The following is a 27086-nucleotide window of genomic DNA, read 5'->3' on the forward strand; positions in this document are numbered from 1 at the left end:
TGCCCAAGGTCACACAGCAGGTAAGTGGCCGACCCAGGAATAGAACCCAGGTCCTCTGACTCCCAGGCCCATCTCTTTCCCCTAGGCCACGCGGCTTCTCTGCCAACAGTTTGAAAACAACTGAAAGTCCCACTTGGATCCCACCTAGTGCTAGAGGCCACTATTGTCCCTGCCTTGTTTTCAATACAACAAACGGGGCAAAGTCTGAGACCAGTAACCTCTCTGTGGAAACAGAATAACAGAAAACTACCACTTCTTGCCAGTTAGCTCTTGCACATAGTGAACCTTAGCTGTTTATCAGGGCTGCATATAAAAATAATACATTCATGTTCCACTTCAGTTTTTCAGTCCAGAGCTGTAGCAGAACAGGAAAAAAAAAAACCAGAAAAAAGCAGCAAAGCAGGAAAGAAGAGTAGGTTGGGTGCACCTATAAATCAGAAAAGCCATTAAGGATTATTTCCAGGGTCACAAAGATTGAACCTACACTCTATCTTTGGGTTCAGAATTGGGAATCCTGATATTGTGGGACCTACCATGCCCATCCACCCATCCAGGCTCTCATACATCTGACTGAGCTTTATTTATTCATCTGATTGTTTTATTTATGACTGCCTTAATGGTACATTATTTCAAGTCATTTCTGTCAGGAACCTCTCAAAGATTCAACCAACTGGACCCCAAAAAACACGAGGAGTATTTTTACCGTTTTCTAAATACCAGGACCAAACCGTGACTTCTTCATTCAAAATGCATGGCAATACCAAGGTAGGAAGGGGGTTGTAATTTCTCTAAACAAATAAGACATTTCTGCTGGTAATGAGGGGTTCAACCAAGTGTACCCCCAGAAATACAAAAGGCATCTTCCCATTCTTAGGCTATTCCCAACATGGTACAGTCATTTGGGTCAGAGTTGAAGGTGTTCTTTTAAACCCTTTCTCCATCACCGGTGGAATAAAGTAGGACTGTGTGGTAGATCCAGTCCTCTTGATGATGATGATGGTTTTGTTAAGCACTTACTATGTGCCAGGCACAGTACTAAGCATTGGGTTGGATACAAGCAAATCGAGTTGATCACAGTCCCTGTCCCATGTGGGGCTCACAGTCTCAATCCCCATTTTCCAGATGAGGTAACTGAGGCCCACAGAAGTGAGGTGACTTTCCCAAGGTCACGCAGCAGACAAATGATTGAGGCAGGATTAGAACCCATTACCTTTTGAATCCCAGGCCCTTGCTCTATTCACTACACCATGCTGTTTCTCTGGTTGTGTGCCAGCTCAAACCTATTACAACCCTGCTCACACACTTAGCTCCTCTAATCCCAACCTACTCAGTGTAGCTCAACCTCATCTATCTGCCACTGACCTCTCACCCACATCCTGTCTCTGGCCTGGAATGCCCTCCCTCTTCCTATCAGATAGACTATTGCTCTTCTGACCTTCAAAGCCGTACTGAAGGCACATCTCCTCCAAGAGGCCTTCCCTAAGCCCTCATTTCCTCTTTTCCAACTCCCTTCTGTATTGCCCCTATTTGTTCCCTTTATTCACTCCTCCCTCAGCTCCACAGCACTTATTTACATACCTGTAATTCATTTATATTAATATCTGTCTCTCCCTCTAGATTGTAAGCTAACTGTGGACAGGGAATGTATCTACCAACTCTGTTAGACTGTACTTTTCAAGTGCTTAGTACAGTGCCCTGCACACACATAGTAAGCACTCAATAAATACAATTGATTGAAGTGTCAGGAGAGGGTTACACTTCTCGAGCAGAGCCTTCGTAAAGATTAGGATTTCAAAAGACCGGACTCAAAAACAGAGACAGGTCCCATGTGGGACAAATTCATTAGCACAGTAAGGAACTATGTTTCCAGTCATTTGTATCTTGGTCTTTTCAGGCACACTTTTCAGGCAGGAAAAGGAACTCACCGTCAGGAGAGTGGAGTGACTCAACGTCAAACAGCAAGGGAAATTCTTTAGTAGAGAGGCATGGACATGTATTACATTGCACGTAGGCACCCTTGTGAAACTTAGGAGCTGGAGGTGACATCAACAACAGGTGCAGTTCTCACACCCATATAGCAGGTTGGTACATCAGCTCAAAACAAGCAAGGTAGAATGCTTACCATCTTTTTTGGAGGAGTCCCAGGCTGCTGGAAGCACTGCCGCAAGTTCAGACTGGTGGACTATCAACAAACGAAGCTTGGTAGCCTAACTCACATGATTCCAGGCTCAGTGAGTCATTTCAGTACATTGTTGTTTTTGGCTTGCATTTACCACTGCTCATTCTGGGCTGGCAACCTCGTGAGCTTTGCATAGGCTCTGCAAATCTTGAAAGATGATCTTATTGGTAACTCTGGATCATCCGAGAGAAGGCCTGGCCTCCGGATACTGTGCTTTCACTCTTCTGAACTCTAGGAGATAGTGCTAGGTATATAGTCAGATTTTCTCATACTTTAAAAAAAAACTTTTTAAAATTCTGCTTCTTTCATGTTGTGACAAATATCTTGAAAAATTCTGAAGGAAGAAATGTTTCTTCAGTCCTCAACTTGTACATTCATCTTTTTTTTGGAACTCAAAAAGAGCTTGTTTTTCAGGCAGCCATCATCCTCTCTTGGCAGAAAGTTCCAGATCTACTGTTCTTTCTCAACTGCTTATTACCTCGACCCACAATACCTTTAACTAACACGTGAGGGCTGCTGAATTTTCGTTACCAGCTTTTGCCTTTGCAGAGAGCAGTGTGGCCTTGAAGCTACTCTACTATTACTTTAGTATTTCCTGTGTCTGTAATTTATTTTAATGTCTGTCTCCTTTAAACCTCCTTGTGGGCAGGGATCACATCTATCATCTCGGTTTTATTGTACTTTCCCAAAGGCTTAGTACAGTGCTCTGTACACAGTAAGCACTCGATAAATACAATTGATTGACTGCAGCTCATCCATCAAGTTGAGAATTTCGTTGACTACACTACTGTGTCTCCTGAATGGATAAAATTGCCAATTTTCTTTTTGCTATTTTGGACTACAGCATTAGACACAGCTAGGGCTTTCACAAAAAATGATAAGGTGCTGGGTGCAAGTAGGAGCAGCATGACCTAATGCATAAACCATGAACCTGGGAGTCAGAAGGACCTGAGTTCTAATCCCCATGCCACCACTTATCTTCTGCGTGACTTCAAGCAAGTCACTTAACATCTCTGTGCCTCAGTTATCTCATTTGTACAATGGGGATTAGGACTCTGAGCTCCATGTGGGACATGGACTGGGTCCAACCTGATTAGCTTGTATCTGCTCCAGTGCCAGGCACATAATAATAATCATTGTATTTGTTAAGCACTTACTATGTGCCAAGCACTGTTCTAAGCACTGGGGTAAATACAGTGCTCTGCACACAGTAAGCACTCCATAAATACGATTGATTGACTGCAGCTCATCCATCAAGTTGAGAATTTCGTTGACTACACTACTGTGTCTCCTGAATGGATACAATTGCCAATTTTTGCTATTTTGGAATACAGCATTAGACACAGCCAGGGCTTTCACGAAAAATGATCAGGTCATCCCACGTGGGGCTCACAGTCTCAATCTCCATTTTACAGATGAGATAACTGAGGCATAGAGATGTTAAGTGACTTGCCCAAGGTCACACAGCAGACAAGTGGCGGAGTCAGGATTAGAACCCACGACCCCTGACTCCCAAGCCTATGCTCTTGCCACTATGCCATGCTGCTTCTCTACATACTAAGCACTTCAGAAATACCATTTTAAAAAAAAGTTCTGGTACTATTGTCTTGTCTTATGCCATCAAGTCGTTTCTGACCCATAGCGACACCACAGATACATCTCTCCCAGAATGCCCCGCTCTCCATCTGCTTGTGTTCTGGTAGTATATCCGTAGAGTTTTCTTGGTAAAAATATGGAAGTGGTTTACCGTTGTTGCCTTCCACACAGTAAACTCGAATCTCCGCCCTCAACTCTCTCCCATGTTGCTGCTGCCCAGCATGGGTGAGTTTTGACTTATAGCAGATTGCCTTCCACTCACTAGCCACTGCCCAAGCTAGGAATGGAATGGGTAGGCCTCTGCTTGACTCTCCCTCCCATAGCCGAGACTGGTAGAGTACCGGAAACTCTCCAGGTGTGACCCTGAAAGGGGTCTGGTACTATTAGGATATTTTTATGGTGAAGTAATGTTACTCACAGACCTACTGGGGAACAAATGAGGCGAGCTTAACTCAATCACTCAGTGAGGCTTATTGGATACAGCATGGGCCTGGGAGTCAGAAGGACCTGGGTTCTAATTCAGGCTCTGCCACTTGTCTGCTGTGTGACCTTGGGCAAGTCGCTTCATTTCTATGTGTCTCAGTTCCCTCATCTGTAAAATGGGGATTAAGACTGTGCCTTGTGTGGAACAGGGACTGTGTCCAACCTGATTATCTTGTGTCTACCCAAGCTCTTAGAACAGTGCCTGGCACATAGTAAGCACTTAACAAATACCATAATTATTACTGTTATTAGGAGGTGAAGACTGAAAGTGGGAAAACAACTCATTGAATTGATCCCCAATTAAATAATGAAGATGATGATGATTTTTATTAAGTGCTTACTATGAACCCAGTGCTGTGCTAAACAACTGGGTTAGGTCAAGGTAATCAGATCAGATACAAGCCCTGTCTCACATGGGACTCACAGTCTAAGAGGGAGGTGGAACAGATATTCTATTGCCATTTCACAGAAGAGGGAACTGAGGCACAGATAAATTAAGTGGCCTGACCAGGATCACACAGCAGGCAAGTAAATGGCAGAGCTAGGCTGAGAACCCAGGTCCTCTGACTCCCAGGTTTGGGCTCTTTGCCCTAGAAGCCATATTGCCTCTTGGCATGCATGAACAAAATTTATAAACTTTTGTTGATTAGGTGTAGCTCGATCTCAAAAAAAAAAATCAAAAACTAAAGAAAATGTGAGCTTGGGGGACATGGTTGGGAGGGTTGTGAGGTGGGGAGAAGAACCTCAATTAAACTTTCTAAGCTTTCTAATCCTAGGACTGGAAGGAATTCTGTTCAATCAACTAATGCCTTCTCCAATCTTTGAAGGAGTATGAGTATCTCTGAGAGAACCTCTTGCATGTCGTGCTCATGAAAATATAGTCATGCACCTTTTCTGACCCCTTGCCATTCCGAGTGAGCACTGCTCAGACACATATGGTTAAGAGGCAAAATGTATGACTGACCACCAGCAGGGAATGCCCTTGAGTTGTTTTTCCAGTAGTAGTGATAGCTTGCACTGAGTCAGTCATACTCTTTTGCCGGGTTCCCCATGTCCAGCAGCACAAATTACAAGATGGCTGGTAGTGATAACAGGTGCAATCAATCAATCATATCTATTGAGTGCTTACTGTGTGCAGAGCACTGTACTAAGCGCTTGGGAGAGTACAATCTAACAAAGTTGATAAACACATTCCCTGCCCATAATGAGCTTACAGTCTAGAGGTGCAGTTCGAGGGCAAAGAATAAGAATATCTCTGAGTCTTCAGCCAGAGCAGACACCCCTGTACCTCCAACCATTTGGTGAGTCATAACTGAGTACGGTATTCAGAGTGACTTGGTAAGAGTTGGGGGTGGATGGTGGGGAAGGTCTTTTCTACTGGCTAACAAAACCCAAAAACCTAGAAACAAAACAAAAAACCCAAAGAACAAGAATAATAACAAAAACCTATATTATCCTTGACACAAATACACGGGCCAGAGCTGGAAAACAGCAGGAGTCAGAGGAGGGCACGCACGTGAGAGCAAAAAAGGTTGTTTCAGGAGGCAATGCAGTGTCATTAGACTCCTACCTCAAGGAGTATTTGCAGCCCTGATCCCAAAAACTGTCTGACCATGAAGCCCCCTCTCCTCTCTGCAATTGCAATTGAAGCCGAGAGTGAGGAGTTTTTGCTTGATTCACTTTTCTATCTACACTTTCTATCTTTACTTTTCTATCTACAGAGGTTATTTCCATATTGTTTTGCCTCTCTGCCCCGTGTTACACAGGCCACCGGGTAACAGTGAGAATTCATCTTCCAGAAAGCATGGTTTCACTTGTAACAGTACATGGGACCGTACATGGAGGCATACCTATCTCCATTAGCTATTCTTTTTCGAGGTGTTGAGTCTCACCCACAGAGGTGATAGTGTGGCTCAGTGGAAAGAGCATGGGCTTTGGGGTCAGAGGTCATGGGTTCAAATTCCGACTCCAATTGTCAGCTGTGTGACTTTGGGCAAGTCACAACTTCTCTGTGCCTCAGTTACCTCATCTGTAAAATGGGGATTAAGACTGTGAGCCCCACGTGGGACAACCTGATCACCTTGTAACCTCCCCAGCACTTAGAACAGTGCTTTGCACATAGTAAGCGCTTAATAAATGCCATTATTATTATTATTATTATTATTATTATTATTATTATATCGACTCCACGCTTGGATGGTCCCATGTACTGTTACAAGTGAAACCATACTTTCTGGAAGATGAATTCTCACTGTTACCTGGTGGCCTGTGTAACACGGGGCAGAGAGGCAAAACAATATGGAAATAACCTCTGTAGATAGAAAAGTGAATCAAGCAAAAATTCCTCACTCTTGGCTTCAAGGCTTTCCATCACCTCACCCCTCCTACCTCACCTCCCTTCTCTCCTTCCACAGCCCAGCCCACACACTCCGCTCCTCTGCCACTAACCTCCTCACTGTTCCTCGTTCTCATCTGTCCCGCTGTCGACCCCTGACCCACGTCCTAACTCTGGCCTGGAATGCCTCCCTCCACACATCCACCAAACTAGCTCTCATCCTCCCTTCAAAGTCCTACTGAGAGCTCACCTCCTCCAGGAGGCCTTCCCAGACTGAGCTCCCCTTTTTCCTCTCCTCCTCCTCCTCCTCTCCCCATTGCCCCCCTCCCACCCTCTGTCCTACCCCCCTCCCCTTCCCCACAGCACTTGTATATATTTGTACATATTTATTATTCTATTTTATTTGTACATATTTATTACTCTATTTTATTATGTGTACATAGCTATAATTCTATTTATTCTGATGGTATTGACACCTGTCTACTTGTTTTGTTGTCTGTCTCTCCCTTCTAGACCACGAGACTGTTGTTGGGTAGGGACCATCTCTATATGTTGCTGATTTGTACTTCCCAAGCATTTAGTACAATGCTCTGCACACAGTAAGCACTCAATAAATACCATTGAATGAATGAATGAAAAAGGCATAGGGTGGAAAAAATGAAAAACTCACACACTGCACCACATCATCCAGGAAACCAAGAATGGAGAAAGCATGATTTCCCCAGAAGCTCCCTTTGACAGTTTACTGCCTTCCTGTTGCTTGGTCCAGTTTGTACATTACTGTCGAGTAAGACTTTCACTTTTAATGTACAAAATATAAGCAACCACAAGGGGTTTGGTAACAGATGTTCTCGTTGTAGATCACGAAAGAGAAGAAATGCAAAAAATGAACTTTACACTCTTTGGGAAGCATGGTGCAAGAGAGCGAGGCTTCCCTAGAAGCACCACCACCCCCCACCCACCCCCCACCTCCCCACCCCCCCCTCCCTGGGCTAATCCAGTGTAAGAATTGTTTCCTCCTACCTGTAATTAATTTTAGTATTTATCTTCTCAGCTAGATTGTGAGCTCCTTGAAGGCAGGGATCATGTCAATTAATTATTTTATGGTATTTGTTAGGTGCTAACTATGTGCCAGGCACTGTACTAAGCGCTGAGGTAGAAAAGAACTAATCCAAATGAACACAGTCCATGGGGCTTTCAGTCTTAATCCCCATTTTTACAGATGAGGTAACTGAGGCACAGAGAAGTTAAGTGACTTGCCCAAGGTCACACAGCAGACAAATGGTGGAGCCAGGATTAGAACTCAGGTCCTTCTGACTTCCAGGCCTATGCTCCATCGACTAGGCTATGCTGCTTCTCTAAATCTATTGCACTCTCTCAAAAGATTAGTACAGTGCTCTACACAGTAGCTGCTCACTAAATACTATTGATTGAATGATATAGAGAGCAAAAGAAAAATAACAGAGAGGGGTTTATACTGCTTGTTGCTCTGCTGCCTAAAATTGTGACCTATAAGAACTGTGGCATTTGTTAAGTGCTTACTATGTGCCAAGCACTGTGCTAAGAGCTGGGGTGGATACAAGCAAATTGTGTTGGACACAGTCCCTGTCCCATGTTGGGCTCACAGCCTCAATCCCCATTTTACAGATGAGGTAACTGAAGCCCAGAGAAGTGAAGTGACTTGCCCAAGGTCACACAGCAGACAGTGGTGCAGCAGGGATTAGAAACCATGACCTTCTGACTCCCAGGCTCTTGCTCTATCCACTATGCCATGCTGCTTCTCTTCAAGCTTACCTGGTAATCAGTGAGCTTTGGCTTTTGGAACAGTGGGCTAAAATCAGCTCTATGCCCTCTTCCCATTACTTTGGAATAAATGGAGCCCACATCTTTTTAAAGCCAAAGAACAAACCCTGGAATTCTGCTGGCTGCAAGCTCCAAGCAGCTCCACAGGCAAGGTTCTTATCTTCCATCCTAAGCTGGTCATATTCTGCACAAATTGGCAGATCACAGATACAAAGTCTACTCGCTGGAAAGTCATTGCCTTGCACTTCAATGATATGAACCTTCTTCCCTCCAGTTCATAGTTTCCGTTGTCATCATAGCTTCCGCCCGTTAGAAAAAGAGCCAGGCCTTTAGATGGTGCCAGAGTCAGAACCTTAGTGATACAATTGTTAGCGTTATCAGCCTTCTCCTTCTGTTGGTTTTGGTATATTCATCGCATTAGTCAGCTAATAAAGTTGCAGTTACTTCCGGCCCACAAATGAAATCTGTGATCCTTCTTCATTTTTACTCCAACTACAACATTTGGCAGACAATTGTGCAGGTAAGTTTGACAATGCCTATTTTTAATTAAGAATCCTTTTCCTGATTCGATTTGGCAAAGTATTGTTTCAAAGTGTCATTGGCAGCTTCCATTTCCCCTAATCCTAAATATGTCCACTGACCTATATAGATGTCTTTAGAAGAGTGCTTATCTTTTACTAGCCCAAGACCTTCATGTGCCTGTTATTTGTACTCTCCCAAGCACTTGGTACAGTGGTCTGCACACAGTAAGCACTCAATACAATCGATCGACTGATTGTTTAACTGACTTTTGGGGTCATAGAAAGGGTGATCTGGAAGTCCTCAAAAGTTCATCTACCCAGTTCCCCTGTCTCCATCCAGGGAGATGCCTAAACAAACCAAGACAGGTGGTCATTCATGGTATTTTCAGATATCTCCAGGGAGGGAAATTTCACAACCGCTCTGTTTTACTTCTTTGGATGGTAAATCAACCTTCCAGTTCAAAGGTGATTTGTTATGCTTAACTGAACAATCTCTTCCTGCAATTTCATCCTATTTCCTCTTGTCTGGTCCCTCGTGGAGATGATGAACATCTGATCAGCATCTTCTTAATAATAATCCTATGCATAACTTGAAGCCAATCAAACCATCCCTTAAGCTTCTCTTTGTTAAGTTCTAGACTGTAAACTCCTGTGGGCAGGGATCGCGTCTAACAACTCTGCTGTATTGTACTCTCTCAAGCACTTAGTGTAGTGCTCTGCACACATTAGGCACTCAATAAATACCACTGATAAGCCAAGCAACCTTAATTCCATTAACTGTTCTTCCGAGCACCTGCTTACCATCTCTAACAATTTTTCTCTGGAGTCTTTCCAGCATTTAAACACACCTTTTAAGACATGGTGTCTCTCAAGTGTGGGGGGCCTCCTGATTGCTCTCCAAAATTGAAAGCTTCCACGGACCCCTCCCACTAAGGCTACCAACCATCCATAAATTTACCAACAGCCCACAAAAACAAACCAAAATGGATTTCCAGTCTGGAAATACAGGCGGCCACTGCATCAGGAGTTCCATTTGGTCTGCACTGTGACCCAGTTGCTGGACCTCTTGGGCCACCCACTGGCTTCCCTATGCAGAGCTCAGATTCCCCAGGACACATGGGGTGACTACGGTTTTCAGGGCAAAGGCAGAAAACACTACTTCTGGAAGAACGAGGGAGGGAGGCCTACTTTATCTGGCCAATCACTGCCTGGGTGCTTCTCCTTTTCCTCCACTGCTGCTTTTGGGTCCTTGCCAGGTGTCTAAGCTGGGCTCAGATGGATTGGAGGAGGAGCTGAGGACTACACTTTGGGGCTGCGGGACATAGAGGCTAAAATTCTGTCCTTCCTCTCATTCTTGCTCCAAATTCCCATGGGAAGATGCTGCTCTTAGCCCCTGTCTGTGTCAGGGGTAAGGGTCTCCGCCGTGTATGACTTGGCTGGTCTGCCTTAGCTCTGCTTGCTGTGGGAGGGTGGATAGTATAAGCGGAGTGTGGGAAGAGACAAAAGCAGCTTGAGCTCACCCAGTGGTCCAGTGAGGCATGGAGCCGCCATCTTGGCTCCTCCTCAGTCCCTTTCTGCCTTAAAGGAGTTGGGCAGCCCAGCTACTTCCTGCTCAGCTTCCTGTATAACTTTTCACTGTAGTCACATCTACTGGCGTCGTTCACACAGTGCCAAGTCCGCAAGCGGGCTTCTATGCTCAAGAGCCACATTTGATTCCAAAAAGAGTCACATATAGCTTGCAAGTCACGGGTTTCCAACTTCTGCTCTAGGGGATGAGGCTTAAAAAAGGGTTTGGAGCCAGAAAGAAAGGGGAGGGAGGAAAACAGAAGGGAAAGGGGGGAGGGAAAGGGACAAAGGAGGAAGGGAAAGGTGGGGGGAGTGGAGAAGGAAGGAGAACTTGGAACTGTAATCTTTAGAGAACAAAATATGCATTTCTGAGATTCAATATTATCTGAAAGGAAAAGGGGCATTTTTTTCCTTTAGAATCTTGCAAGAAACTGAATACTTTCAGGGCTACTGTATTGTTTGAAAAGAACTCAGGATAGGATTTTCTTTCTTGGACAACCTTGGGAACAATCTCTTAGATTTATCAGAAGAATCAGTCTTCTGTCGAAAAAAAATGACCCTTGCTTTCCAAGTAGAAAAGGAGTAAACTGCTCACTATTTCAAGGTCTGGCATTAGCCACATCTAAATTAATCTACATGAATATGCTATTTTCTACTGAAGGCTCAATCTCAATCCCTTGAGGAACACCTCAGCATACCCCCAGCCCAAGTCTAGCTCCTCTTAAGCAGGAAGCCAATAGAGTATCAAATAAAGTGCACTTTTCCAGGACACCACTGTGTTAGAGATAGTGCTTCTTCATCCACCGCAGATATTCACTCCAAATCTATCCCCTCTTCTTCCTACTTATTTCCTGTCTTGGGTAAATAGAGGAGATGTGTTTAATGCTTTTGTTTCACTTTGAAGGCAATCTGTTTTTGCATCATGACACGTGTCCCTGTGCACATATTGCAACAACTTGTTTTGCTCTGCTTCAAAATCCGTAATCGGACTTGCGTTTTTCTTTAAGTAAAGAACTCCACGCTTGAAAGGAATCTTTGGCATTTTTTTCATAAAGTCTGTTATTTGAAGGTCTGTGATAAACTCTCTGCTACAAGGGGCTCTACCTTACCACTGAGTGCCTCTTTCTAGAATATCTTGTAGACTAAACTACTCATTCATTGTTCATTCATTCATTCATTCAATCGTATTTATTGAGCGCTTACTGTGTGCAGAGCACTGTACTAAGTGCTTGGGAAGTACAAGTTGGCAACATATAGAGAAGGTCCCTAACCAACAACGGGCTCACAGTCTAGAAGACTGTTATCTCCCCTTGAGAACAATCCAGTTTCCCACCTTAGCTCATGTCTACATGCATTTTAATAGTAAATCAGCCTTACGGCCTATTTAGCATAATGCAGATCACAGCATTGATGTCTCACCATTATCAAAATCAACAATAACTGTTTAATAAGAGACAATGATCTAGTTCTTTGGGCAAATAAAAATCTTCAGAGTTGATATAAAATACTGATTCTTATGTCCCCCCTCCAAAAAATAGCTATACATGGCATATTCAAAATCTCTTTCTGGAAGGGACCTGGTCTGGGGCAATTCTGTTGTGTGGACAGAGTAAAGAAAAGCGGAAAAGTTGGAATTAGTGGGGCAACCTTGGGCACATTATATAAGTGCTTTATATCTCAGTTTCCCCCTCTGTAAAATGGGGATAATGATGAACTCCTTGTCCCCCTTCTCCTCCCTACATCTTGAGACATTCTAAAAGACCCAAATGAGTGAATTTGTCAAAGCATATTGAGCTCTTGAGGAAAAAAAAGGGGAGTTGGAGAAACACCAGCCATTATTAGCATTCTTTCAACTTGCTTTGTTGCAACTTGGAAGCATAGTAGTAATTTTTTAATGTATTTTTTATTTAGGCACTGTCTTCCTTCTTCTCTAATAAACACCTGCTGCCCTCAGATTCTCAAAATTAGGAGAAGTGCCCTCTACTGAAGTCAACAGAGGTCAAAGTTTTGACTCACTGGCAGGAAGCACTACCTCTCAAAGAGTCATATCCTGGGAACATGCCCTCTACTTGACCTTCTATTTCTCAGCTTCCTGTTCAAGAAGTTAGATTTTGGCATGGGGGTTCTGGCTGGAGCAAGCCTTTTAGCTAGGAATAAGAGCAAAAAGGAACAGGCAAGGCTAAAGTCAGCAAATTGTCATAAACAGCCTCATGCTCCTGGCTGAACCTCTTGGCAAATATTGAGCCAGATTCTTCTAGTGCACAATGTGCTTCTGAAAGTTCCTTTGGAAGCTTCATTAATTCTGTCAGGTGATCAGAGGCCATGTTTCGGAATTAGACCTCTTCTGAACAATGATGTCCACAGGCAGGGAAAAAGCTCTAACCAGGCGGATGTTTGTTAGTTTGGGCCTATCTCCTTCTGGGGTCCTACAGTTGAATTGCAGAACTGAGAGTAAGGAAGTCAAGCCTGTAGCCAAGGGAAGCAGTTCAAGAAGGGGCAGCACTCGTGGTTTCATTCATGTACAAATGCTGGAGTCATGCAGGAAGTTAGAATTATCTGGGCATATATTTGTATAATAGGCATAAACACAAATTACTGCTTCTTTCAGATTAACTCTGGATTTCCTACCCTCTCCAGCTAAAAATATCGATGTCTAATCATCTTTCATTAACTTTGGATTCCATTGTGAATTTTAGAGAGTTTAGGTTAAATCCATAATTATTTTTACAGATTATGATGTTTGTACATCATAAGTGAATTTGGACAGGGAAAGAAGAAATCCTATGATTCAATAGCTTTTCTCCTACTGAGCTATTTGGATGGCTATATCCAATCCATGTTTTCGACCATACTGCCCACTGACCACATTTGTTAAGGAAAAATAATTAACATATGCAAAGGCCAAAAAATCTTGGGAGAATTTACAACTGCACAATTTTCATCGGTATTGACTGGATTGGAATAGTAAATGAAGTAAACAGTACTAAGTGAAGTCAGATCAACAATGTGATAAGTATATTGATATGATTCACAACAGTATGAAACCAGAATCAAAGTAGTAAGAAAGTAAAGACAATGGATCAATAACTTATAACAATCGCAAAGTGTAATCCTAAGAAGTGATGCTTCTGAAATCTAAATAACCATTGCCTAAAACCAGTTTTGGCCACAGCTTTAATAAAGATTCTCTCCTTTGCCCATGCCCCTCTGTCCATCTTGCACCACCAACCCCCAGCCTTGAAGCACCTCCAGAGTATGATCCCTCCACTTCTGCATTCGTGTTGGCAGAAATCCTGGCTCCACTTCAAATTCATCCTCATTTGCTTTAAATCTGCCCCCACTTCCTCTCAGCATCATCACTTTTCCTCTAATGCCCATTGACCCCCACCAATTACCAATTACCACAGAGCTTTAATTCCCTCCCGATGATCGCAGTGTCTCCATCCCTCCCTGCCCCCTCCCCCAAATCCTTTGTCCTGTAAGCAGTAAGATCCTTGTGGGCAGGGAACACGTCTATCAACTCTGTTACATTGTACTCTCTTCAATAATAATTATGGTATTTGTTAAGCACTTACTATGTGCCAGGCACTGTACTAAGCACTGGGGTGGATACAACCCAATTGGGTTGGGGACAGTCCCTGTCCCATGAGGGGCTCATAGTTGCAATCCCCATTTTACAGATGAGGTAACTAAGGCACAGAGAAGTAAAGTGACTTGCCCAAGGCCACACAGCAGACAAGTGGCGGGGATGGGATTAGAGCCCACGACCTCTGACGCCTGTGCTCTGTCCACTTCGCCATGCTATAGTGCTCTGCACACAGTAAGCGTTCAATAGATATAGTTGATTGATTCTTGACAATCCAGCCAACTGTTTTGTTGACAAAATTGAAACTATCAAGCTTGAGCTCTCCAGTATCCCCTTCAACCCGCCCAATTTCCTCCCATCTACTCTCATAATAGTTAATAATTGTGGTATTTAAGAGCTTACTATGTGCCAGCTATGGTACTAAATGCTGGGGTAGTTACAAGATAATTGAGTTGGACAGAGTCCCTTTCCCACATAGGGCTCACAGTCTTTATTCCCATTTTACAGATTAAGGTAACAGGCACAGAGAAGTTAAGTGACTTGCCCAGTGTTCATTCATTCAATCGTATTTATTGAGTACTTATGTGTGTGCAGAGCATTGTACTATTAGCTTGGGAAAGTACAATACAGCAATAAAGAGAGACAATCAATAAAGTTACACAAGTGGCCGAGGCAGGATTGGAACCCAGGTCCTCTGACTCCCAGGCCTCTGCTCTTTCCACTAGAGCCCACAGCTGCTCATTCTTTACAGCCACCTCAGGAGGTAACTCCTGCCTGCTTTCAAAATCAAGTCCCTCTACCTGTGTGTCTCCAACCCCATCTGATGCTACGTAACTTAAAAATATCTGTGTCCTCTCTGATGGTTCCTTTCCTTCTGCTTTCAAACAATGCTCCCACCTCCCCTATCCCATAAGAATCACCTCTGGATCCCTCCGCACCCTCTGGCTATGGCCTCATAACCCTCCTCTCATTCCAGTCTAAATTCCTCAAATGGATTGTATTCACCTACTGCCACCACTTCCTCTCCTCCAACTCTTCTTGGCCCTCTACAACCTGGTTTTTGCCCTCTTCACTTCAGTGAGATCGCTCTCTCTTAGGGGAGCGATCACTTCCTCTTACTAAATCTAACAGATTCTACTCTGTACTAATCCTCCTTGATCCTTTCTGCTCCAGTCTCCTGGAAATACTGTCTAACCTTGTGTTTTTATGGCAGCTTTCTCCTGGTTTTTCTCTTACCTTTTTGGCAGATCCTTCCCAGCCTCTTTCACCAGCTCTTCCTTAACTGCGAGTATTTTCCGTCAAAGTTCTGTTCTAAGTTTCCTTCTTTTCTTAATTTGCACTTTTTTTAATGGCATTTAAGTGCTATGTGTAAAGCACTGGGGTAGATACAAGTGAATCAGGCTAAGTAGGAGGGAGAACAGGTTCTGAATCCCCATTTTGCAGTTGAGGAAACTGAGGCACAGAGAAGTTAAGTGACTTGCCCAAGATCACTCAGCAGGAAAATGGAAGAGTTAGGATTAGAACCCAGGTCCTCTGACTCCCCCCAGGCCCCTGCTTTAATCCACTAGGCTATGCTGCTTTCCTCATTTGTTGCTATATTTTCAACTATCACCTATAAGCAGTAGCTGTGGGGTTTTCTTTCTGAACTTTGTAAGGAGTGATCATGCATGATTTAGTGAGATTTGATGCTCTGATTATTTCCATAAATCAAGAAAAATTAGTGATGACTGTAAAATCCTAATGCTGAACAAAATTGAGGTATGTGATTCATCTGAATGACTGATGAAAGTAAAGTTTTCTGGCTTTCACTCAAATCGGCTTAGTTTTTCATTATGACTGCATGAACATGGGTCACGCACACAGATGTACAGGAGCTAAACCATACTTCTGTTCACCTCCTGTCCAAAGCTGCACAAACCCGTTCTGGGGAAAAGCACAGTGGACCTAGTGGAAAGAGCACGGGGCTTGGGTCAGGAGATCCTGGTTCTAGTCCCAGTTCAATCAATCCATCAATCGTATTTATTGAGCGCTTACTGTGTGCAGAGCACTGTACTAAGCGCTTGGGAAGTACAAGTTGGCAACATATAGAGACAGTCCCTACCCAACAGTGGGCTCTTCCTCCACTACTTGTGTGACTTTGGGCAAGTCTCATCTGTAAGAAGCAGCCTGGCTAACTGGGTAGAGCATGGGCCTGGGAGTCATAAGGTCCTGTGTTCTAATCCTGGCTCTACCACATGTCTGCTGTGTGACCTTGGGCAAGTTACATCACTTCTCTGAGCCTCAGTTACCTCATCTGTAAAATGGGGATTAAGATTGTGAGCCCCATGTGAGACAGGAAATGTCCATCCTGATTAATTTGTATCTACCTCGGTGTTTAGAACAGTGTGTGGCACATAGTAAGTGCTTAACAAGTACCATGATTATTATTATTATTAAGGTGGGAACAAACTTTGTTTTATGGCATTTGTTAAGCGCTTACTGTGTGTCAAACACTGTTCTAAGCCCTGGGGTAGAGACAAGTCAATTTGGTTGGACACAGTCCCTGTCCCACATGGGGCGCTCACAGTCTAAGCAGGAGGGAGAACAGAATTGAGGTACAGAATTTAAGTGACTTACCCATGGCCACACAGCAAGCAATTGGCAGATCCAGCATTAGAATCCAGGTCTTCTGACTCCCAAGTCCATGCTCTTTCCACGAGGCTATGCTGCTTCTTATGCCCGCAAACATTCTGTATACCAAGCCCTGTTTGGCCCAGTAACTGCAGCATGCTCCGATGCTCGGCAGGAACTGGGGAGACCTCAGTTTGGGAAGTGAGGTTGGGGTCCGGTTCTTGCCAATTTTCCCCTTGGCTTTTGTCAGATTCGCTGCTGGCTCTGCCAATGATGTGGACAGGAAGCACCGGCCCATGGCCGTGGTTAATACAGTGATGAGTTTAACTCTCTTGGAGATTTTTAAGTGGTATAAAAGATGACCTGAGGGGAAACGGGGAAAGGAGAAGGGGTGGGGGTGGAAGGGAAATGGAGGTGCGCCCTCTTAAATGCTGAGCCCAGTGTCGGGCAGGGACTATGTCTAAACTAAATATGTCAACCCCAGTGCTGGCACATAGTAATCGCTTGATAATTGCCATTATTAGCATTAGTACTACCTACAAGCTTTATCTGCACAGTAGCACAACTGCCTGTGACTCATCTGAATTTAGGAAGAGACAACTCAGACACACACCATTAACTCATTAACCAACCATTAAATAAATTGCTGGCTTATAACAAAAACAGCTTTGCATTCATTCATTCAATCGTATTTATTGAGTGCCTACTGTGTGCAGAGCACTGTACTAAGCGCTTGGGAAGAACAAGTTGGCAACATATAGAGACGGTCCCTACCCAACAGTGGGCTCACAGTCTAGAAGGGGGAGACAGACAACAAAACATATTAACAAAATTAAATAAATAGAATATATATGTACAAGTAAAATAAATAAATAAATGAAGTAATAAATATGTACAAATATATATACATATATACAGGTGCTGTGGGGAGGGGAAGGAGGTAAGGCGGGGGGGATGGGGAGGGGGAGGAGGGGAAGAGGAAGGAGGGGGCTCAGTCTGGGAAGGCCTCCATTTCAGAAAGAATATTTTTTTCCAGGTGGAGAAGTGGAATTTTTGACTGCAGAGCTATTTTTGCTTTGGAAATTGGTAGTTTTGCCTAGATCCAGTGAGAGTTCACCTTCTCTTACTTAAAACAAAGCCTGATTGGATCCAAAATGCTCTAAGACATCTTCTCAAAGGATAATCTGAACTCTTCAATTATCTTTTTCACAGGCATCTGAAAAGGTATATTCCGTGCCTCTGAAAAAAAAATATTTATTTTACCTAAAAGTTTTGAATTCTGTTTGATGAAGTTCTCATATTTCATGGACCAGTGACATGTCATAGAAACAATACCTTAAATTTACCTCTTATTGTCATCAGTCAGACTTTTCTCTATCCTTATAAAAGTTAATTTAGTGCTTTTGAAAAAGGCTAGATTGACAGCTCGGGTGAATTATGTTCTCTGAACATAACAAAACAGGTATAAAATAGAGTGGAGAACATGAAAGTGTTTGCTGAGTGGCTAATATCCCATCCTTGAAGAACCACCACATGAGGTCAGATTCACAGGTTCACAAAAGAAGGCTTATTAAAATAAAAAAATAGCCTTCTACATAATAATAATAATAATGATGGCATTTGTTAAGCGTTTACTATGTGCAAAGCACTGTTCTAAGCACTGGGGAGGATGCAAGGTGATCAGGTTGTCCCACGTGGGGCTCACAGTCTTAATCCCCGTTTTACAGATGAGGGAACTAAGGCACAGAGAAGTGAAGTGACTTGCCCAAAAGCACACAGCTGACAATTGGTGGAGTCTGGATTTGAACCCATGACCTCTGACTCCCAAGCCCATGCTCTTTCCATTGAGCCATGCTGCTTCTCTATATGATAATATATATCTTCAGCCACTGAAGTTCAACGCCACCAGATTCCATTTTTGCATTTTAGGGGCAGGATTCCACTGGGACAGTCAGTGTGGCTAACCCATGGCCTGCCAATGGCTCCTACTCTATCCTAATTCTCTTCGACCTCTCAGCTGCCTTCGACACTGTGGACCACCCCCTTCTCCTCAACATGCTATCCAACCTTGGCTTCACAGACTCTGTCCTCTCCTGGTTCTCCTCTTATCTCTTCCGCCATAAATTCTCAGTCTCTTTTGCGGGCTCCTCCTCCTCCCATCCCCTTACTGTAGGGTTCCTCAAGGGTCAGTTCTTGGTCCCCTTCTGTTCTCTATCTACACTCACTCCCTTGGTGAACTCATTCGCTCCCACGGCTTCAACTATCATCTCTACACTGAAGACACCCAAATCTACATCTCTGCCCCTGCTCCCTCTCCCTCCCTCCAGGCTCGCATCTCCTCCTGCCTTCAGGACATCTCCATCTGGATGTCTGCCCACCATCTAAAACTCAACGTGTCCAAGACTGAACTTATCTTCCCTCCCAAACCCTGCCCTCTCCTTGACTTTCCCATCACTGTTGACGGCACTACCATCCTTTCCGTCTCACAAGTCCGCAACCTTGGTGTCATCCTCGACTCCACTCTCTCGTTCACCCCTCACATCCAATCCGTCACCAAAACCTGCCGGTCTCACCTCCGCAACATTGCCAAGATCCGCCCTTTCCTCTCCATCCAAACCACTACCCTGCTTGTTCAATCTCTCATCCTATCCCGACTGGATTACTGCATCAGCCTCCTCGCCAATCTCCCATCCTCCTGTCTCTCCCCACTTCAATCTATACTTCATGCCGCTGCCCGGATCGTCTTTGTGCAGAAACGCTCTGGGCATGTTACTACCCTCCTCAAAAATCTCCAGTGGCTACCAATCAACCTACGCATCAGGCAAAAACTCCTCACCCTCGGCTTCAAGGCTCTCCATCACCTCGCCCCCTCCTACCTCACCTCCCTTCTCTCCTACAGCCCAGCCTGCACCCTCCGCTCCTCTGCCGCTAACCTCCTCACTGTGCCTTGTTCTCGCCTGTCCCACCTTCGACCCCCGGCCCACACCCTCCCCCTGGCCTGGAATGCCCTCCCTCCGCACATCCACCAAGCTAGCTCTCTTCCTCCCTTCAAAGCCCTACTGAGAGCTCACCTCCTCCAGGAGGCCTTCCCAGACTGAGCCTCCTCCTTCCTCTCCCCCACCTCCTTCTCCCCATCCCCCCATCTTACCTCCTTCCCCTCCCCACAGCACCTGTATATATGTATATGTTTGTACATATTTATTACTCTATTTGTACATATTTATTCTATTTATTTTATTTTGTTAATATGTTTTGCTTTGTTGTCTGTCTCCCCCTTCTAGACTGTGAGCCCGCTGTTGGGTAGGGACCGTCTCTATATGTTGCTAACTTGTACTTCCCAAGCGCTTAGTACAGTGCTCTGCACACGGTAAGCACTCAATAAATACGATTAAACGAATGAATGGTGGTGGTGGTGGGGAGGAGCAGTTGAATATGCACACTGCTTTTAAATTGTTTGGGACTGCAACTTTTAAAAAAAAATTTAAAAAGGTAGTTGTTATATGCTTACTATGTGCCAGGCACTATACTAAGCAATGAGGTAGTACAACTTAATCAGGTTGGACACAGTCCATATCTCCTATGTTGTAACCCCCAATTCATATGAGGTAACTAAGACACAGAAGTTAAGTGACTTGCCCAAGGTTACACAGCAGACAAGTGGCAGAGCTGGAATTAGAACCCAGGTCCTTCTGACTTCCAGGACTGTGCTCTAGTCACTAGGAAATCCTGCCAGGGACCCAAAAATCAAGGGACAGGAATGGTAGAAGAGGGAGGAAATGGGGAGGGAGGGGAGAGGAGGGTGTTCATTTGTTTTTAACTGATTTGCAAGTCAAATTTAATGTCTTTACCAAGAGAAATAATAGTAATAATACAGTAACAATAGTGATTGTATTTTGAACCATGGGCACAGTCCAAAGTGCTAGGCTAGATACAAGATAATTATACTAAACAGAGTCCCTGTCCCAAATGGGGCTTACAGTCCAAGGGGGAAGAACAGGTATTTCATCCCCATTTACGGGAAAGGAAACTGATGCAGAAGTTAGGTGACTTAACCAAGGTCACACAGCAGATAAGTGGAAGAGCCAAGATTGGAATTTGTGGTCTCCTGACTCTCAGTTCTACTCTTCAGTTCTACGCTCATTCCACTAGGCCACAGAAATAATGTGGAATTGAAGACAGAGAACCAGCTTCCTGGGGAAGGAAGAATGACATTTCCCACATTGTTAAAATCCTATCATTTCCATTATTTCTTCAGAACTTATGTGCTCTGTACATAGCACTCAATAAATATCATTGATTGATTGATTGACTGACTTTTATTCAGTCCATTTCTACTTCGAATCATTTTTGATTGATCCCTCGGGTCTGATCCTGGGGATAGCCCTATTTTATTATAAAGGGATTTGGGGGTTTTTTTGGTCCTGAACTCAATCACTTACTGTCTGAACTACTTAGATTTCTCGCCTAGCAAATACAACCTCCAGTTTCTATTTTTAAAACACTTTGACCTGAAATCTTTTACTTGACAGAATCTTTAACTGATTTCTAGGTAGTTTTGGTTTGCCCTTCAGGTGAAAACAATTGTGATATTTTTAAATTTCAGAAGTCCCAGAAGAAGCACAAAATGTTGTTTACAGAGCTAAAATAAAGCAGGAGGTTATTCGGTTTATTAAGCAGAGACTAGCACCAGATTATTACCTGGAAGAAAAATTTGTACACATTCTACCAACAGTGAATCTGATTAGGGGCTGGCTACAGAAAAGCCAGAAATTCCTTAATACTGGTTGTTACTGGTAAAAACTAGAAACTTCAACCATCATAGATAGTATTCTCAGAGAAAAGCTACAAATCGCATCGACTTTCAGTAAAGACATGAATTTATGGCAGGACACCTAGTATTTGCTGCTTTTTTTTAAAGTAACAATTAGGTTTTACCACAAACCCCTTAACAAGAATTGCTACTAGTTAAAACTGATTATTGCCAATTCTATCTAGTTCTGTCCATTTTATTCAGTCCAGTGATACGTGGGCCCTAGTTTAGAACTTCTTTTACAATCTGTTGATCCATAGAACAATACCTATTATTCTATAGGTATTATTTCTTTTGTAGCATAGAAAATCCTGCGTAATTCAAAGAATCAAAGCAGCACTTTATACAAAAACAAATATGAACATTTTCGTATTTTGTATTATGCATCTATTTTGTATTTTTGTATTATGCATAGTCCTTTCAGCAACTATTTAAAAAATCACTTTGTGAAAATATTCAGTTAAGTTTTAGCAAATTAAACATAACATACATTTTGTCAATGTATTTTTTAATGGCAGTTGTTAAGCGCTTACTGTGCATCAAGCACTGCCTGACACACTGGGGTAGGTACAAATCAATCAGGTTGGACACAATCTGTCCTGCATGGGGCTCACAGGTTGTGTAGAAGGCAGAACAAGTATCCCCAATTTACAGTTGAGGAAACTGAGGCACAAAAGTTAAGTGACTTGTCCAAGGTCATAGAGCAAGCAACTGGCAGAGTCAGGATCAGAACCCAGGTATTTCTGACCCCCAAGCCCATGCCCTCTCCATTAGGCCATGCTGCTTCTCTATCAATTCTTACTTTATTTTACAAAATAATTATTCATAAAAATGTTTAATTGTAATCTTCTTTGGGTTCACTTAATTTTTATGTTTTTTAAAGTTTTTACTAAGGAATATGTAGCTGTTGCTAACAAAGCAGTAAATATTAGGTATCATGCCTTAAATTTGTGTTTATTAAATTAAAAATAATAACAATAAATCTGGTACTTGTTAAGTGCCTACTATGTGTCAACCACTGTTCTCAGTGCTGAGGTAGAAAAAATTCAGTCAGATCAGAGAGATCAGGTATCTAATCCCCATTTTACAGATGCAGCAACTGAGGCACAGAAATGACGTACCAAAGGTCACATAGCAGGCAAATATCAGAGCTGCAATTAGAACCTCAATCCACTAATTCCCAGGCCCATGCTCTTTCCACTACACCATGCTGCTACTCTTTTGTCAAGAGTTGCTATGATTACTAGGCCTTCCTAGAGAACAACTAGTTTCCTCAATTACTGTTAAAGTCTTCTGATTTTTACTAGTAACATATGGTGGCATCGGATTTTAGGTTTTTATTGTACCACATACACATGACAACACTGAGACAACCATCCAAAAGTTCCACTTAAAATAACCTCATCAATCTCAAACAGGCAAATGTGTCTCTGGTGACAGAAAACTTAGGGCAGTATATCAAGTCAAAATGGGCTTACTATGGATGTCTGAGTTAAAACAACCAAGGCACATTCAGTACTCCATTTCCAAATTCAACATGAGTCCACACTTTGTGAATGACAGAAAATTGATTTTATTTTACAAAAATAAGTAAGACAACCAATCCAAAATATCAGTAATGAATCTTTACAGATGAGCACTAGCAACTTTAAAAAAAGTGAAATATTCAAAGACTGAAATGGCCTATGCTACTGCAATGTGCATTCATTTCCTAATTTCTAAACACATCCATTGTATAATTCTTTCCAACTACGTTACTTTGTTCTTCTGTAATGCTACAGAATATGCAAAGACAATCTCAAGTTTCCAACAGCAAAACTTTCCAAGAAGTAATCATAAAATTAGCTACTCCCCCTTAAAGAGTTAAAATGGCCAGTTACAACTCAGCCGTGGAAGAAACAGGTTCTTCACCTCTTTCCTTTCTCTGAACTTACCATTTCTGAAAATATTAGCAGAAATACCAAGATCTTCAATGTGGCAAGTCCCCGCCCAAGAAACTTAACTGTAACAACCCACCCCTGATAAAAGTAGCCCCCAGCAAATAATTGTTTCCAGAAAACTGTGGTATTCTCTCATTCGAGTAATCTAGACTCTGATTCAAGATTCTGAATCTCATCTGGACACCCAGGCCATTTCAATGTTTTGGAGCCAAAACCGAGAACTGGACCACATTCTGAAATAAAGAAGAAAAACCATTAATGAGCTGTCACGATTGTAAGCTAAACAAACGAACATCTTTCTGGCTGATTATTCAGAGCCACCTCTTTGGCAAAACATGCATTCTGGTGTCTGCTCCCAATCCACAGCAACAGATGAGTATTTCTGGGTATATGAGGGGGGCCTGGATGTGAGGGAGGGTGCATGAGTGGGGAAGCACCGAAGAAGGTGGGGAACTTGAGTGAAATATGAAAACCCATGGTAATTTGTTTAAAGCTCCTGCTCGCTAACATTTGCCTCATATCTGAGTGTAGAGGACGAGAAGGGAACTAGCACTGTTCAGATTGTAAAGTCCTGCTTGTTTCTACATTGAAGATTATTAGTTAAAAGCAAAAGCAGGAGATTGATGAAGGAAATGCAGATGTGAGAATTAACGTGTGAGAGCACAATGCCTACTGGTTATTAGGCTAAGAATCAATCACGGGGTTGAAGCAGCAGAGCTCAAATTTCATGTTTATTTCATGAACTCAACACAGGAAGATCATTAGGAGACCTACTATGCGAGCAAAGAAATTGTGTTCCAGTAACTAGAAAAAACAAGAGTTGCCTTTAGAAACTAATCCCCTCATTAGGCAAAATGTACTTTTTCAGGAGAAAGCCATATTGCCTTTACAATTTTATGCAAATGACTATTACTGTAGTTACATCAAGTAACACAATTCCAATTACGTTATTACACACAAGCATAAACATTTATAAGCACACCAGATATCACATAAATGATTTGCAAATCTGGAAAACAGAAGAAAGGGCCACTGCTACAAACCCATGTAGATGAAGCTGGAGACAGATTGAAACAGATCAATCAATTAATCAATGGTGTTTATTGAGTGCCTCTGTGCAGAGCACTGTTCTAAGTGCTAGGGAGAGTACAAGAGCGTTAGACTGGATCTCTGCCTAGATACGATTCCTGTCCTCAAGGAGCTTACAATTGGGCAGGGACAATAGTTTACAAACAGGATAAAGAGGTGCTCAAATAGAGTATGCACAACAGTGAAATGGGGAGTTGAGGTTGTGAGTGACAAAGTGCTGAGTGGTGCAAAAGTGACAGTAGGGAGGATATCACCTGGGGAGAAGAAAAATTAACTGGCAGAAGGCTCTTGGAGGAGGATGAGGAGAAATTTCAGAAGGGTTTTGAAGATGAAAAGTGTCCTATCTGGCAGATTTGAAGGGGGAGGGAGTAACAGGCAGGAGAAAGGGTGTGAGGCAAGGTGCAGAGGTGGGAGAGTCAAAAATGAGGTACTCTGGGAAGGTGAGCTTTGGGAGCACAAAAGAGCATAAGGTGGAGTGTAATAGAAGAGAGCACAGAGAGAACTTAATAGAGTTCTTTAAAGCTAATGGCCAGGAATTTCTGTTTGATGCGGAGACAAATAAGTAACCATTGGAAGCTTTCGTAGAGCTGAGAGACATGAGCAGGACAAAGTCTTAGACATATGACCCAAGCAGCAGAGTGAAGCCCAGGCTGGAGAGGGAAGAGAGACTAGCCAGGAGGCTAATGCAATAGCCAGCTGGGATTTGCCAAGCACCTTGACCTGGGCGGTGGCCATTTGGTTGGAGGAAAGGACTGATCCAGGAAATGTGAAGGAAAAAATGACAGGATTTAGAAGCAGACTGACAGTGAGAATTGAAAAGAGAGCATGGAATCAACGATAATGCTAGGATTGTGCCTTCAGGGTGAATGGTGGTAGGGTCAACTGTGATGGGAAAGTTAGAATTTGGGAGGGTGGATGAAGGAGTTCAGATTTCAACATGTCTAAGTGAGTTAAAGGCATCAGAGGGCTAGCCATTAGGAGATGTCCTGAAGGCAAGATGAAATGAGATATTTCAGGTTGGGTGAGGTCAGAGCTAGTGAGATAATAATAATAGTAATAATAATGATATTAATTGGGGTATTTGTGCCAATCACTGTACTAAACCCTATGATAGATACAAAATAATCAGGCCAGACCCAATCCCCATCCCACACGGGGTCCACACTCTAAGTAGATGATCATATATAACCCGTTCCAGGAGTTTTGTTAGGAATGTGAGCATGCAGATGGGGCGACAGCAGGAGCGTACAGTGGAATCCAGAAGCCTTTTTCAGTATGGGAAGACATAAACAAGCTTGAAGGCAAAGGGAAAGAAACCATCAATGAGTGAGTGACTGAAGCTGGCGTGGTCCAGTGGAAAGAGTGTGGGCCTGAGTCCTAATCCAGGCTCCACCACTTGTCAGCTGTGTGACCTTGGCCAAGTTATTTAACTTCTCTGCGCCTCAGTTTCCTCGTGCAAAATCGGGATTCATTATCTGTACTCCCTCTTATTTAGACTGTACGCCCCACATGGGACCTATCTTGTATCTATCCCAGCACTCAGTACAGTGCTTGACACACAATAAGCACCCAAATACCAGACTACTATCACTATCATTATGGCAGTTAGGAGAAAAGAAGGATGGGAGTAAGTGTTCCCTATAAAATGCGAGGGAATGTGGTCATAATTACAGGTAGAGGTAGAAACAGAGAAGAAAACTCAGACTACTCCCCATGAGTATTAAGGACAATGATCAAAAAACATTACCAACCTCTTCAGGAGAACCTGAGGTGGAAAGAGAACTGACGGTCTCCACTGTCTTCTATATTGTGCTAAGATTTTGTCTACATAACTTTTATGGAAAATTACTGTTTTATTGTTGCTAATACAATGTGAATTATTGTTTGAAGGTTACATAACAATAGTAATAATAATTACAACAACAATTGTGGCACCGTTAAGTACTCACTATGTGCCAAGCATTGTACTAAGCGTTGGGGTAGATGCAAGATAATCAGGTCCCACATGGGGCTCACAGTCTATCAGAGAAGGAGAAAGAACAGGTATTGAATCTCCCATTTTGCGGATGAGGGAACTGAGGCACAGAAGTTAAGTGACTAGTCCAAGGTCACACAGCAAGTATATGATGGGGCCGGCATTAGAACCCAGGTCCTCTGATTCCTAAGTCCACGTTCTTTCCACTAGGCCACGCTGCTTCCAATAAAGTGACTACTGTACATACCACATCTTATTTCTAATTTACTCTCTGAACCACTCAATAAAGAATTCTGCACAAAGTAGGCATGCAGATACCACTGACTGATCAACTGACAGTGTGAATTATTGTTAGGAATTTTTCTGTGATTCATTCATTAATTGCATTTATTGAGCGCTTACTGTGTGCAGAGCACTGTACTAAGTGCTTGGAAAGTACAATTTGGCAAGAAATATTATTTGTTATAACAAATGACCATTTGATCATTTTGGATATTGGAGTAATTCTTGTTGCTAAAACAACCTAATCTGATAGATGGGTCCTAAAACCCTCCTGGGTACTGGTCTTATTGAGTTTGACAGTTGGAGCATTT

General features: G+C 43.0%; 1 protein-coding gene and 1 non-coding gene across 2 annotated transcripts in view; both read right to left on the reverse strand.

Moving 5' to 3' along the window:
• Window positions 1-4010: 4010 nt before the first annotated feature.
• Window positions 4011-4148, reverse strand: LOC119948230. The gene has a single exon (XR_005456641.1). It is a non-coding gene; the product is annotated as a small nucleolar RNA SNORA7 (small nucleolar RNA).
• An 18890-nt stretch (window positions 4149-23038) lies between these two features.
• The window catches only part of LOC119947969 (methylthioadenosine phosphorylase), a 56557-nt gene continuing 52509 nt past the window's right edge, over window positions 23039-27086 (reverse strand). Inside the window, exon 8 of the mRNA XM_038769690.1 lies at window positions 23039-23662. Coding sequence (XP_038625618.1) covers window positions 23624-23662 — 39 coding nt within the window. The 3' untranslated portion in view covers window positions 23039-23623. The remainder of the gene's footprint in view (window positions 23663-27086) is intronic.

Source organism: Tachyglossus aculeatus, chromosome X4, assembly GCF_015852505.1.
Source record: "Tachyglossus aculeatus isolate mTacAcu1 chromosome X4, mTacAcu1.pri, whole genome shotgun sequence".
NCBI classification, from domain to species: Eukaryota; Metazoa; Chordata; class Mammalia; order Monotremata; family Tachyglossidae; genus Tachyglossus; species Tachyglossus aculeatus.